The sequence below is a fragment of the Triticum aestivum genome, chromosome 7B (genome assembly GCF_018294505.1).
Source record: "Triticum aestivum cultivar Chinese Spring chromosome 7B, IWGSC CS RefSeq v2.1, whole genome shotgun sequence".
Lineage (NCBI taxonomy): Eukaryota > Viridiplantae > Streptophyta > Magnoliopsida > Poales > Poaceae > Triticum > Triticum aestivum.
This window is the reverse complement of record NC_057813.1, coordinates 418,342-432,174: the sequence shown is the minus strand read 5'-3', so window position 1 is coordinate 432,174 and position 13,833 is coordinate 418,342. Positions and strand designations below refer to the sequence as shown.

At 46.9% G+C, this 13,833-nt stretch overlaps 2 protein-coding genes across 12 annotated transcripts; one reads left to right on the top strand and one right to left on the bottom strand.

The window, feature by feature from the left end:
• Window positions 1-2,885: 2,885 nt before the first annotated feature.
• Window positions 2,886-7,647, top strand: LOC123155673 (nucleolin). 2 transcript variants are annotated; one of them, XM_044573827.1, is made up of 14 exons: window positions 2,886-3,168; window positions 3,291-3,401; window positions 3,494-3,610; window positions 3,782-4,695; window positions 4,826-4,915; window positions 5,001-5,243; window positions 5,687-5,911; window positions 6,031-6,142; window positions 6,228-6,404; window positions 6,497-6,672; window positions 6,760-6,907; window positions 6,992-7,086; window positions 7,178-7,279; window positions 7,353-7,647. In XM_044573827.1, the coding sequence occupies exons 1-13, from the start codon at window positions 3,063-3,065 to the stop codon at window positions 7,247-7,249; spliced, it is 2,586 nt and encodes an 861-aa protein (XP_044429762.1). In that variant the 5' UTR covers window positions 2,886-3,062; the 3' UTR covers window positions 7,250-7,279; window positions 7,353-7,647. The 2 variants fall into 2 exon arrangements, with proteins under 2 accessions (XP_044429762.1, XP_044429763.1); XM_044573828.1 differs by having other exon boundaries at window positions 2,887-3,168; window positions 7,178-7,260.
• A 1,092-nt stretch (window positions 7,648-8,739) lies between these two features.
• On the bottom strand, window positions 8,740-12,849 carry LOC123155675 (luc7-like protein 3). Of its 10 annotated transcripts, none has more exons than XR_006477568.1 (8): window positions 12,499-12,849; window positions 12,335-12,410; window positions 12,004-12,204; window positions 11,451-11,660; window positions 10,989-11,352; window positions 10,834-10,902; window positions 9,408-10,762; window positions 8,740-9,233 (listed from the first exon to the last, which is right to left on the bottom strand). XR_006477568.1 is itself a non-coding variant. In XM_044573832.1 (6 exons), the coding sequence occupies exons 1-5, from the start codon at window positions 12,708-12,710 to the stop codon at window positions 11,017-11,019; spliced, it is 1,035 nt and encodes a 344-aa protein (XP_044429767.1). In that variant the 5' UTR covers window positions 12,711-12,849; the 3' UTR covers window positions 8,740-9,233; window positions 10,989-11,016. The 10 variants fall into 10 exon arrangements, 4 of the variants coding, with proteins under 4 accessions (XP_044429767.1, XP_044429766.1, XP_044429764.1 ...); XR_006477567.1 differs by having other exon boundaries at window positions 10,834-10,899; XR_006477570.1 differs by lacking the exon at window positions 9,408-10,762.
• Between the last annotated feature and the right edge of the window lie 984 nt (window positions 12,850-13,833).

Below are 13,833 nucleotides of genomic sequence, written 5' to 3'. Positions count from 1 at the left end.
CGGACACCGGAAGTGTTCCGGGTGGTTTCGGAGAAAACCGAAGTGCTAGAGGGCTACCGGAACCCCCCGGGAGAAATAGTTTGCCTTATGGGCCTTAGTGGAGAGAGAGAGAGGGCCGGCCTAGGGCAGGCCGCGCGCCCCTCCCCCTCTGGTCCGAATTGGACTAGGAGAGGGGGGGGCGGCGCCCCCCTTTCCTTCTCCCTCTCCCCCTTCCTTTCCCCCTCCTAGTAGGAGTAGGAAAGAGGGGAATCCTACTCCTACTAGGAGGAGGAATCCTCCTCCTGGCACACCCTCTAGGGCCGGCCGGCCTCCCCCCTTGCTCCTTTATATACGGGGTCAGGGGGCACCTCTAGACACACAAGTTGATCTATTCCAGCCGTGTGCGGTGCCCCCCTCCACCATAATCCACCTCGATTATATCGTAGCGGTGCTTAGGCGAAGCCCTGCATCGGTAGCATCATCATCACCGTCATCACGCCATCGTGCCGACGAAACTCTCCCATGAAGCTCTGCTGGATCGGAGTTCGTGGGACGTCATCGAGCTGAACGTGTGCTGAACTCGGAGGTGTCGTGCGTTCGGTACTTGGATCGGTCGGATCGTGAAGACGTACGACTACATCAACCGTGTTGTGCTAACGCTTCCGCTTTCGGTCTACGAGGGTACGTGGACGCACTCTCCCCTCTCGTTGCTATGCATCACCATGATCCTGTGTGTTCGTAGGATTTTTTTGAAATTACTACGTTCCCCAACATTTTCATATTCAGAAGTCGCGAGGCAAGCTTGTTTATCAAAAAACAGGCGGTGGAGAAGGCATCGCTCCAGAACCTAAACGGAACGGAGGCATGAGCTAGCAAAGTAAGTTCAGTTTCTACAAGATGACGATGCTTACGTTCAGCGGTTTCATCCTGCTGATGTGTATGAGGACAAGACACACGGTGAGAAATCCCAAGTTTGTTGAAAAATGTGTTGAGGTTGTGATATTCACCCCCTAGTCGGATTGAACATGAATAATTTTATGCTTAAGGAGACGCTCAACGTGTGCTTGAAACTGAATAAAGATATCAAACACATCAGATTTTTGCTTAATAAGATAAAGCCAAGTGAACCGGCTATAAGCATCAATGAAACTGACATAATAATTATGGCCATTAACAGACGTTTGGGCATGACCCCATACATCAGAAAACACAAGCTAAAGAGGATGTTTCACAACACGACTAGACTCTGAAAACGGAAGTTGATGACTCTTGCCTGCTGACAGGCATCACAAATAGTTTCAGCAGTTTTATTGGACACAACTGGTAGTTCATGACGATGTAGCACATGACAAACTATAGGAGCAGCAGGGTGACCAAGGCGTGCATGCCAATGTGTAGGTGACACACGAACACCGCTGAACGCCTGAGGAGAAGACTGCATAGGAGATGTGGGCGGCGCGTCAAGTGCATATAAACCATGGCGAAGACTGCCACTAAGCAGAACGGCCCTCATGTCCCGATCCTTGATAAAGAAACGAAAAGGGTGAAACTCAGCAAGGACATTATTATCACGAGTAAGTTGAGGGACAGACAACTAACTACGTGTAGCAGTGGGAACTCGAAGAATATTGGAAAGATGTTGTTTTCGAAAGTAGTGAGGCCTGGACAACATGGAAGATGCGCATACCTGCTCCATTGGCGGTGTGCACCTGATCATGACCGCGATATGGTTCCTGAGTGGAGAGCTTGGCCATCTCGTTGGTGAGGTGGTTCATGGCTCCCGTGTCCATATACCATGTAGGATCAATGGAGTAGGATGGAGTGCGCCCATGTTCATGACTTGCCACCGCAACAGCCTGTTTTTCATTCCCTTTGCCATTATTGCCCAGGCCGAGGAAATCTTGCTTGTAGCATCGATGACAACGGGAGGCGATGTGGCGCTCAATGCTACACAGCTGACAGGCCTGCTGAGCACCGCAACAGGGATAACAAGCCACCGGCCTGGCACCGCCAGTGATGGATGGCGCAGCGCCCCGCGGAGCCTGCGGGGATGAGGCCGACTTCCCACCAAGTGGCGACGGCTTCTGTGGCTTACCGCGGGTCGCGACATTGACAGAGACGAAGCTCGGAGAGGCACGACGCGCTTTGATGCGCTGTTCACGACCAATAAGACGCACATAGAGCTCTCGTGGCGGAAGTGGAGCCTCACGACCATGGATATTCTCGACGAGATTGTCATAATCATCATCAAGGTCATTGAGCACGTGGGTGCTGAATTCCTCATCTCCAAGCGGTTGGCCGATCGAGGCCAAGGTGTCAGCGAGACCGGGCATCTTGGTGAAGTACTCAGTGATGGTTAGGCCGCCGAGTTTAGTCTCCCCCAACTCGGTGCGTATAGCATGATCACTCGTCATAGATTGTGAGGCGAAGCTGCTGTGAAGCGCCGACCAGGCATCCCGAGACGTCGCGGCGAAGATGACCAGCGACGACACGCTCGGAGTGAGCGATGACTGGATAGCGGAGAGGATTGCCTGATCCTGGGCCACCCACACGTGATACGCCGGATGATACGGCGGCGGACACGGGTTGGAGCCGTCAACGTATCCCTCCAGGTAGCGGCTTCGGAGGAGAGGTAGCACCTGAGCCCGCCATGACAAGTAATTATTCGGCGTAAGCTTCACTGGAAGGAGGTGCGAGAAGTAAAACGACGACGGCGCCGCCGTACGATCCGCATGAGCCTGTGCCGGTGGTGCGTAGCAACCCGTCAAAGGATCCGTCTCCGGGTGAGGGGCGATTGCCAGAGGCGCGCCATCATATGGCGACGAAGGATAGGCGCTGGGGGCAGCTGAACCATCTCCATCCATCTCCATCTCTATCTCTTTCATTTAGTAATTTAGAATAGAAAGAATGTAGGTGGGGTGGGGGAGGTGGAAAAAGAGAAGAAGCAAGCAAGGAAGGAAAGAAATCCCCAACTCAAAACTCCTTCCTTCATCAGATTTGCTCCCCTCCCCACCCAAATCTGTCTGTCCCAACTCCCAACCCTAACCAAACCCCCAACTCCACTCCTTCATCACCCAAGAAGCATGGCGCCGGCGGCCGGTCGCGGCCGAGGACGAGGACGGGCCCGGGGACGCGGCCGCGGCCGTGGGCGCGGACGAGCGGCCAAGACCCCGCCGCCTCCCGCCGCAGGTGCTTCCTTTCTTCCCTCCTCTCTGGTGGGCGCGCGCGCTCTCTCTGTCTCTGTTTCTCGCTGTCTAACCAAGCAATCCCCTTCCTTGCTTGCTTGCTCCCGCCCGCCCGCCCGCCCGCAGAACCCGCGCCGGAGGAGGCTCCCGACGCCGCCGAGCAGGAGCAGGAGCAGGAGCAGGAGCAGGATCAGGAGCACGAACAGGAGCAGGAGCAGCTCACCCACAACACCCAAGGTAGTTGCCCTTGTTCCTCTTTCCTCCGCCCTACCTAAATAAAAAGTTTTCGACTTTCCTTCTCACTGCCCGTCTCCTCTTCTTCTTTCCAGATGCCGCCGCCTCTGCCTCTGCCTCTGCCTCTGCTTTTGCGGGGCGGGAGACGATTGAGATCTCTGACTCGACAGAGGCATCCCCTCAACACTGCGCCTCCTCGCCAGACATATATAGTAAGTACACTACCTACTCTAACTCTAATCTTACTCTATATCTATATCTATATATATAGAGAGAGAGAGACAAGATGTTTCCTTTCCTTTCCACTACTGTACATACTCCCCCATTCGACCTTGTATTGTAATGGATAATGGAATGTCATGTCATGTCATGATGCCATCAAGGCTCAACCACAGTCCACCAGCACATCAAGGAGGAGGAGCCAACCTCAATCACAGTCGATGAGCCGAGTGAGGCCGACGTGCCGTCTCCTACCAATGATGATGAGCAGCAGCAGAAAATGGAGGTGGAGGCTGGAGAGCCTCATGATATGTTGTTGTCCGTAGAGCAAGAAGAAGCGCAAGGAAATAATAACCAGGAGGATGCAGGGCCCGATGCGAACAAGCAAGCGGTACAGAGCAAAGAAGCAGAGGTGATAGAGCAGGAGGGTGGAAAAGCCGATGACGATGATGTAGCGGTAAAGACTGCTGCAACTCATGATGCACAAAATAAGCAAGACAGCCAACCTAACCCACTCCACCAGGGACAAATGCTTGCTGCAACTCATGATGATAATTCAGAAAATAAGCACCCACTCCACCAACAACAGATGGATGCTCAGCAGGAAGAGGAGGAGGAGGAGGATCCTCAAGAGGTCATCTTCGACGACTCTGTCTCCGTGGGTGAAGGGCAGGCCGCATCTGAGATCAAGCAAGGAGACGACCTTGCTAAGGCCACGGAGGACGACGACGACGGGCAGGCTGCAGCTGAGAGCAAACAGGAAGAGCACCGTGCTAGGGCGTCGGAGGAGCACGGCCAGGCTGCAGGTGAGGTCAAACAGCAAGAGGACGAGCGCAAGGTTATGTCAGACATGGCCAAGAACAGGCAGCGCAAAAAGGAGCTAGAGATCTTTGTGGGAGGGCTGGACCGTGAAGCCGTCGAGGAGGATATTAGGAAGGTGTTTGCGCACGTCGGTCATGTTGTGGAGGTCCGTCTCCACAAGGATCTCTCCACCAACAAGAACAAGGGCTTTGCGTTCGTCAGGTTTGCAAACAAACACCAGGTGGCTCGCGCGCTTGCTGAGGTGAAGAATCCTATGGTAATACCTCAGCTCCCCTGACACTATTACTTTGAAAAACAAATGTTAAGATACAGTGTTCTGTGATGCGATGTCCGATTGTTTGTGGGATGTGTGACACATGTTTAATTTATTTTTTCTTCTGCTGCAGATACATGGCAAACGTTGTGCCATTGCCGCTAGCGAGGACAACGACACACTCTTCTTGGGCAATATTTGCAATACATGGACAAAGGAAGCTGTAAGTTTTCCTTCAATAATATGCGCAATCACGAGCTTGCCTGTTAATAAGTAAATTTTGCTAATTCTGCGCCTTTCTTTTTCAGATTAAGAAGAGGCTGCTTGACTATGGAGTTGAAGGAGTTCAAAGCTTAACTCTTGTTCCTGATACTCAAAACGAAGGCCAGAGCCGTGGTTTTGCATTTCTCGAGTTTTCTTGCCACGCGGATGCGATGCTTGCATTCAAGAGGCTGCAGCAACCAGATGCTCTGTTTGGTCATCCTGAGAGAACTGCAAAAGTTGCTTTTGCAGAGCCAATAAAAGAAGCAGATGCAGAAGTTATGGCTCAGGTGCTTAACTACTTTTACTATCTACTTTTTTTATTGATGGTGTTAGTGAATTAAATGACATAAGTAGAAAGATGCCGTTGTACTTGCAGTAATAGTTTTAATACTAACTATTGGTTAGCTATTTGTAGTTTATGATTTATCCAGGAGTTATGGTTTGCAATGATGCTCATATTTGGCTGCTTGTTACTACAATTTAGATAATTTAAATTTTACATCAGACTGAGATGAGATGTCTTCTATGACCATATGATTACCACATATATTTGTGCATTATACACTTTTCTTGGTGTCCTCACTTTGTTACATATGGGTATTGTGGTGGAAAAAAAACAAAAACAAAATCCTATTTGCACATTTGGAATGTTCTCAATTATTTGGTTTTCATGTCCAACCATTGCAAGTCTATGATTTGTCATGTCGTTGACTACTTTTTCATGCTGCAGGTCAAATCAGTTTTTATTGATGGACTTCCACCATACTGGGATGAAGAGCGTGTTAAAAACCGATTCAAAGCTTATGGTTTGATAGAACGAGTTGTGCTTGCTCGCAATATGTCTAGTGCTAAAAGAAACGATTTTGGATTTGTCAACTTCTCAACCCATGAGGAGGCTCTTGCTTGTATTGAAGCCACCAACAACACCGAGCTGGGTGATGTTGGAAAAGCAAAGGTATTTTTCTGGTTTGGAATGGTACCGTCTTTGTTTTCATGTATACCAAACAATGTGCTCACATGTCCTTGTGTAGATGCTTATAAGTGATAGATAATTTTGGTGTTTTTTTAACTTAGCTAAAAGTAAGGGTTAGACTTTCAAACCCTCTACCTAAAAGTCAGGCTGTGAAAGGTGAAATGAGTGGCGGGTTTCGAATTGGACATCCTGGATCTGGTTTTAACAGGCCTGGTAAGTAACTGTGCTCCCTCCCGAATTCCTCTACTGCTTGTGTTGTTATATGAGGATTTGTTTGTTGACTTCTATGGCTGTGCAGGTAGAGGTTTTAATAGGGGAAGAGCTGCCCCTCGCCGGGAAGGTTTCCATGGTGATAGGGGTTTCAATAATCACACTCCTGTTCGTGGTGGGAGATTTAATTCTGCATACAGTAACAACAGTTTTGAAGCTTCGCCCTCTGATTTCCGAGCCAGGCAGGCTCCTCCTGCCTTTCGAGGTGGGCTTCCTATTGTGATTCAGAAACACAAATTTACTGCTTCAACCTTTTGAGCTCATTTTTACACTGCTGACTAATATTCGGCTTCGCAGGGGGTTCCTCAGGAAGGCAGCATGATTTGTTTGATAGAGGACAGGGGAGAGGATATCATCATCCACCTAGAGGGCCAACATTTGAGCCCGAGGGTGATTTTGGTAGACCCTTTGGTGAAAACCCATATCTCTATGAAGATGTTCGGCATGGTGCTAAGAGGCCATATTCTCACATGGTTTGTTACAATATTGTATTGCTATGTTAAGTGCTAAGTAATTAATTCTCTGTACCATCTGCACTGAACTTACTTTTTATATGATAGGAACCCGGTCCTCCTGGATACTTTGAGCATGGTGGTCCTCCTCGTGTGCGCCCTCGCTTTGACCATTACGAGCAGCCACCATTTCCTGGAGGGAACCGTTTTGGTCATTATGACCAGCCACCATTTCCTGGAGGTGACCGCCACAGAGGTTGTAATCCTATGCTGTAACCATTTTGCTATGCCCCTTTGATCTTATTTTGTGATAGTTTCTCATTGTATATTGCCATTGCAGACTCTTTTGGGACGAGGGGTGGTTATTCACGTGATCATCACTATGGCCCTGCTCCTGGTCATGCCCATGCCCATGCCCCTCCCCCTGCCCCAGCTGTAAGTATAATATACCTTGGTGAAGTTTGGTTATCCCTCTGTCTATTTGTCTAATTTTCTGGCCTTTGCTTTTGTCTACCATGTAATGCAGCAATATGGTAGGGGTGCATTCCAACCACACCATAGAGGCGGGCATTCTGGAGGCGGTTATTACCACCACTAGGTGGTATCACAGTATGTCTCTTGTCAGCTGGTGTGGCTTTCTCTTACTGGTCTTGTTTGATATTTGCAATGATCATGCGGCACTAACATCGGTTTACATGCAGACATCAGGTGGTGCCGTGTGACACTAGTGTTTGGTTTGGTAGTGACTAGTGAGAAACATATTGCCGCTTATTAGCTACTAGTACTCGCAAGTCAGTTGGTTGTTAGTTATCTTTCAAAGTACCGTTCGTTGTCGCAGACCAATAATTAACTGTCCTTGTTAAAGGACATGTTTGGGGTCATGAATCTGTTGTGAGGATATTGGTGGATGATGTTATAGAACTAGAGGCATGACATGGACCGACCTCTCTGTATTTGATTAGATAACATTATGGATTATGGATTTTAGACAGTTTATGTGGCTTTGCGGAGAATTGCCTGAGATTGTTGATGTTGGTCTTGAGGTCAATGGGGATATGAGACTGTTGTTTGGTAAGATATTTGATTCTTGTCTTGGGGATATTTGGTGTACATGTTGTGATTATATAGTGGATGGATGATGCATGCAGTAACTAGCATTCACATGAGGCTGCAGTTTATGGTGTCACAATTGTTGGAGTTGGTCAAGTAGACTTGTTTTGTCGAGGTTCATTGGCTGGCTATTTTAGCACTTGGGTCCAAATTTGGTCATATTTATGAGGTGCTCATTGGGGGACATGATGACAGAATTTCAGCATGGATCAACAAGTTGTTTTGGTGTTATATAAGAGATTGGTTCTGGTTGGTTCAATTATGAGTTGGATTTTGGGTTGTTGATGGTTGCATACGGAAACTTTTAGGCTTTGGTGTTTCTGGTACGCCAAGGAGTAGGAATTTTGGCCCCTAACTTGATTTCCTTGTCTTGGTAATTTGCTAACGTGCGAAAATTACTGGAGCATCTTCATGAGGCAGGTAAGATGTTCGTCTAGAGGCGGCGTGCTGCATTCTTGGGGCGATGAAGGCATTCTTGGTGTATGCATAGCAGCATTTGAAGATGGATGTTTTGTTTGTACATTTGACCACTCTTGTGTTTTTAGATACATTCCCAGATGTTTTTTTGTTTTTTGAAACTCCGTGCACACATGTTTTGAATGTGATGATAATTATAATTGCTTACTCCCTCTTGATGCGAATAAGTCTGGCATGAAAATTTAGGTCATCGATTTAACTAGTCGAGCATGCATAATTAATATGCCATAAAAATCACTCCCTCCATTTCAAAATAACTATCTCAATTTTGCACTCTTATTTTGGGACGGAGGGAGTATGTTTCAATCTCATTTGATAATGAATCAAGAGACATAATTTTTATGGCTCACAATACATGTTTGGATAGTCAGATCTAGGACCTAAAAAACCATATGACCAAATTATATTTCACACCCAGGGCAGGTATTCGTTGGTTGGAACAAAAGGTGTGGTAGAAACAAGTGCATTTCATATTTGAACCAAATACAGCCAGAAAACAAATACCGCCAGAAAATGTTTCAAGCCTGTTTCTATATACGTATATATAATCACATCGCACGTCACTTGGTACGTACGCCTGTGTTTGCGAGAACAGAAAATACAACTTGAACATACTCCAAAACGTTTCAAGTCCGCTCAAAGCTCAAATTCAACTCTCAACCGTCGAGCAGAATTCTCGACGCCCAAAAGGGTGATTCTGTAATTGAAATCTAGCATTCATCTCTGTGGCATGCACCGGCCAACAACACTCACTGGAAAGTAATTGAAATCTACTCCCTCCGTTCCAAAATACTTGATTTTCATTTGTCCAAAAATGAATGTACCTATATACTAAAACATGTCTAGATACATCTATATTTTGACAGAGGGAAGGCATGTATTGTGGAACGGAGGGAGTAGCATTCATCTCTGTGGCATGCACCGGCCAACAACACTCACTGGAATTCATTCTTCTGGTTGATGTACCAAACAAGTCCCAAGTTGACCATCCAATCCTGTATTTAAAGATTGATTGATGATGAATACTACTAATGACCATCATATATCACAAGATAAGATAGACCATGCTCGTCTCTTGATAAACAACAACAACAACAAGAAAACACACAAGATCTGTATTGTATCGGCCATGCAAATTGGCTGGGTATATCCAAAAATGTTGTTGTTACCTCTTGTTCTTCTGCCAAAAAATCACTCTTCCAGGTCCCCTCCTTACCCAGCCATGTATCTATGTCAACTTCAATTATTAAACATGCAAGCCAGACAGACAGACAGACAGAGGTTACGGGTTACCTGCACTGCACTGCCTAGGATGATATGATAGTGCTATCATCATCTCAAGACGTTCAGCTCTATCGCACAACAATTTTTCAGTTCCTAGACTGAAAGAAATCCCAATGTCGGCCATCCTCGTGTTTTAACGATTGTACGATACACCTACTGCAGATACTAGTCAATGTCATCTCTTAAAATCTGTCGACAAGAAATGCCTGGCGGTGCAAATTAAATCTTGTACAAGACTGGGCCTTCAGAAACCTTGCATATATCCTATAATGTTAACCTGAATTTTCCAGGTCCTAAACAAACCAACCTTGCATATATCATCATCAGTTTAACATGCAAGACAGAGGTTACGGGTTACCTGCCTACTGTTTCTTCCAGGTCCTACCCAACCCTGTACGATAGTAATTTTCATCATATCACACCTAATAATCCACGTGTTTAACGATTGTACCATACACCTACTGCAGATACTAGTCAATGTCATTTCTTAAAATCTGTCAAGAAGAAAGGCCTGGCGCAGTACACAGAATCTGTACTGGCAGTGCAAATTAAATCTTGTACGTACAAGACTAGGCATTCAGAAACCGCTCTACTATAATGTTACCTGAATTTTCCAGGTCCCACCCAACCTTCCATACGTCATCAATTCAGCATGCAAGACAGGTTACGGGTTACCTGCTTACTGTTCTTCCAGGTCGTATCATCAACCATTTTAACATGCAAGACAGAGGTGACGGATTACCTTCCTACTGTTTCTTCCAGGTCCGGTCCGAACCAGCCTTGTATATATCATCAATCATTTTAACATGTATAAGACGGAGATTACGGGTTACCTTCCTACTGTTCTCCCAGGTCGTATCATCAACCATTTTAACATGTAGTATAAGATGGAGGTTACGGGTTACCTTCCTACTGTTCTCCCAGGTCGTATCATCAACCATTTTAACATGTAGTATAAGATGGAGGTTACGGGTTACCTTCCTACTGTTTCTTCCAGGTCCGGTCCGACCCAACCTTGTATATATCATCAATCATTTTAACATGTATAAGATGGAGGTTACCTGTCTAGTGTTTCTTCCAGGTCCTAACCAAACCTTGTATGTCATCAATCAATCAATCATTTTAACATGTAAGACAGACAGAGGTTACGGAATACCTGCCTAGGATAGGATAGGATGATAGTATCATCATACGGCTTTCAGCTCTTATCATATCAAACAACATTTTCTCAGTTCCTAGACTGGAAACACAATCTCAGAGTGCACGTAAGATGTAATAAACACAGAAATATTGCCAAGAAACAGATGGTACCTTCCTCTGTTTTTTATCCTCTCTATAATAAAAGGAAGACCATAGGGGTATGGTTTCAACAAAGAGCTGCTAGAGCAGAGTAAGGTTTAAATTTAATCATGACAACACTCAGACATTGTGACTGAATGAATAAGCAAAGGAGCATAATGGTCTACCTCATGAGTCTCATATAACTTGAAATGATTAATAACCATGCCTGCCTGGAGACCGGGACCTGCTCCTCACCCTCCCCGGGTCTCCTCTTCTTGAAAAATCACCACCGTTCCTATCTCTGGGCCTCGCCCTTTCAGAATCCCTGCGGCTGTTATAGGAACCGCCTCTATAGTCTGACCCTCTACCTCCCTGCTCATAGGGCCTCTCTCTGTCACGGCTTCCTCGCTCATAGTAGCGGTCACGGTCATGCTCCCTGGATCTCTCCCTATAGTCGTCGCGGTGGCCTCTGTTATGGTATCCTCTCTCCCGGTTCTGACGCTCCTCTGCTTCCTTCTCCCTTGCAAGCTTCTCCGCTTCTTTCGCAGCCTGAAAAAGCAACTATCATCAGAACTTGGTGTGCGTGATGAAGCAAACAAAAAAGAAAACATTGTTCTGTTTTGGCGCAACCACTAGTTACAACTGACCTTGTATTCGGCGAGGAATTCCCTGACCAGACCATAACCAATGTGTTGTTTGCCGGTGACATGGGACTGCGTCCTCTCAAGGACGTCGTTGGTGACGAGAAAGGAGCCGCACTGCTCGCAGAGCTCCATCTTCTTCTCTTGCGGGACCATGGAGAGCTTGGTCTCTATCTGGTGGGTCAGAGCCGACTTCTCGAGGTTGAGAATGTCCACCTGCAAGCCAGGAACAGAAGCTTTTGAGGCATCATGTAATCATCGCCAATGGCTAGTAATAATCAGTAAGACGATGTTTCGTTCACTGTCCGTGCTAGCCTTGCCAAAGTTGGCCACGCGAATAATTTGGCGTAGGTTTTCACCGCCAGCGATTCGGCAACCCGCGGATGTACAAAGGCTGCCAAAAAATTGGCGTGGATCCGACTTTTTGGTGTCTAGTATCGAAAGCACGCCAACGCCAATTAATTAATTGGTAGGGCAGCCCCAGGCTTGAATTCAATCCAAACAGACCCTAAGTAAGATTAGTAAACACAAAGAGAAGGCCAGAGGGTCTGTGCAGGACCTTCCTCATGAGCGCAGTGGCCTCGTCGATCTTGCCGGTGTCGCCGAGCTGCTCAATCTGCTCGAGCAGCTTCTTGATCTTGTCTTCGAGAATGGCGAGCTGCTCGACCTTCTCGGCATGGGCGGCGGGGGGCGGCACCTCCACGACGTCCTGCGCAAGCCTGTCGCGGCCGCGCCTGATCTTCTTATCCAGGTCCTGGACCTGCAGCAGAAAGAAAGAGATATATGTTGGAATCTGGATAGATAATTCAACCACAAAACATATGTAGATGCAAAATCTGTGTGTGCGTGCGGGGGGGAAGAGCAAGAGGAAGAGGAAGAAGGAAACAGACCAGCCTCTCGCAGCGGTGGGCGAGGTCAGCCTCGAATTTGGGGAGGACGGCGGCGTAGCGGGGGGAGGACTCGAAGCTGCATACAAACATTCATCGATTTGGTTAGGATTAGGATTTTGTTAGCGGGGGGATGAAGATGAATCGGAAGAAATCTAGATAAAAACCTTTGCTTTAGGGCCGGGTCGTGGATCTTTGGGCATACTCCGAGGTTGCTCTTGGTGTTGATGAAGAGGTCGTGGGGGCAGAAGCGGGCCATGTAGGGGGCGCACACGTCGGGGTCGTCCCACGCCACCTCCCGGTGCTCCTTCTTCTCCTCCTCCGTCAGGTCCCGCGACGACCCCATCAGCGCGTCCAGCAGAGCACGCTGCGCGTCCATCTCTATCGCTTCTCTTCGATTCGATTCGACCACGCCGCGCCGGCCGCTCCAATCCAATCGAGGGATCTCCGGCCACAAACCCTAACCCTCGGCGGCGGCGGCTGTGTGAGATGTCTGGGGAAGGCACGAGAGCCAGAGGAAGAAATACACCAGAGAGAGAGAGAGAGAGAGAAAAGTGCAGGCCGGCCATTGGATTTCTTGGATAATTGTTATTTGGGCCCAAATCTCAATGAAATTTCAGGTTCCAAGTCCAATTACCCAATTTGTTGTTGTATTTATTACTCCAACTCTTCTACTATAGGATTTTCATCTGGTTTTAGTTATCTCTATCTACTCCTAATAGACGAGTTGGTGAATAGTCTCCGCGGTTTATTTTCTCTGTATTTTTTTTTCGTCTCTCCTCCCACCACCCCCTCCCACCCTGGTCCATCGGTTTATTTTTCTCTTCACTCTTTATTACAACCAGCACTTTCCTAACGTATAACAAATCACGGATCTAACTTTCTTAAATTATGCAAATCAATCGATTCCTTTTATTGGTTCAATTTGTCTTAGGAAACAAATACAGATTTTCAGAAAACAAATAATACATTTTAACCTAACTTTCTTAACTTATCTAAATTAATCGATTTCTCTTATTAGTGAAAATTTGTTTTATGAAACAAATAACAGACACGTCACAACTTTCCTTCCAATAAATAGTTTCTTAACATTTGCAAACTTTCCTAATCAGACACGTCACAAACGGGCAGGTACTGATATCACGTTACCAAACAATAAAACCCCATTTGCATAGAAATCAGTTCAAAAATCCTAACTTTCCTAAATTTTTACATTTCCTTGATAACAACCAATATTTCCTGTCTTTTCCACTTGCTGAAGGAAATCACCCCTCCATCGATATTAGCACTTTTTCGGAATGAGATCTTCGGGTTATGATTTTTTTGCGATTCTTTTCAATTGTGATCTCTCCTTCCACTCCGACTCCTTGCATAAACACCTCCACCACAGCCAGGTGACACCACCCCAGACCTCCTGCCTCTCCACACCTTCTCCGCCACCTCCTTCTCGTACTCCATTAACAATCCCTCCACCACATTTGTCCACGGCGGTGTCGAGGGCA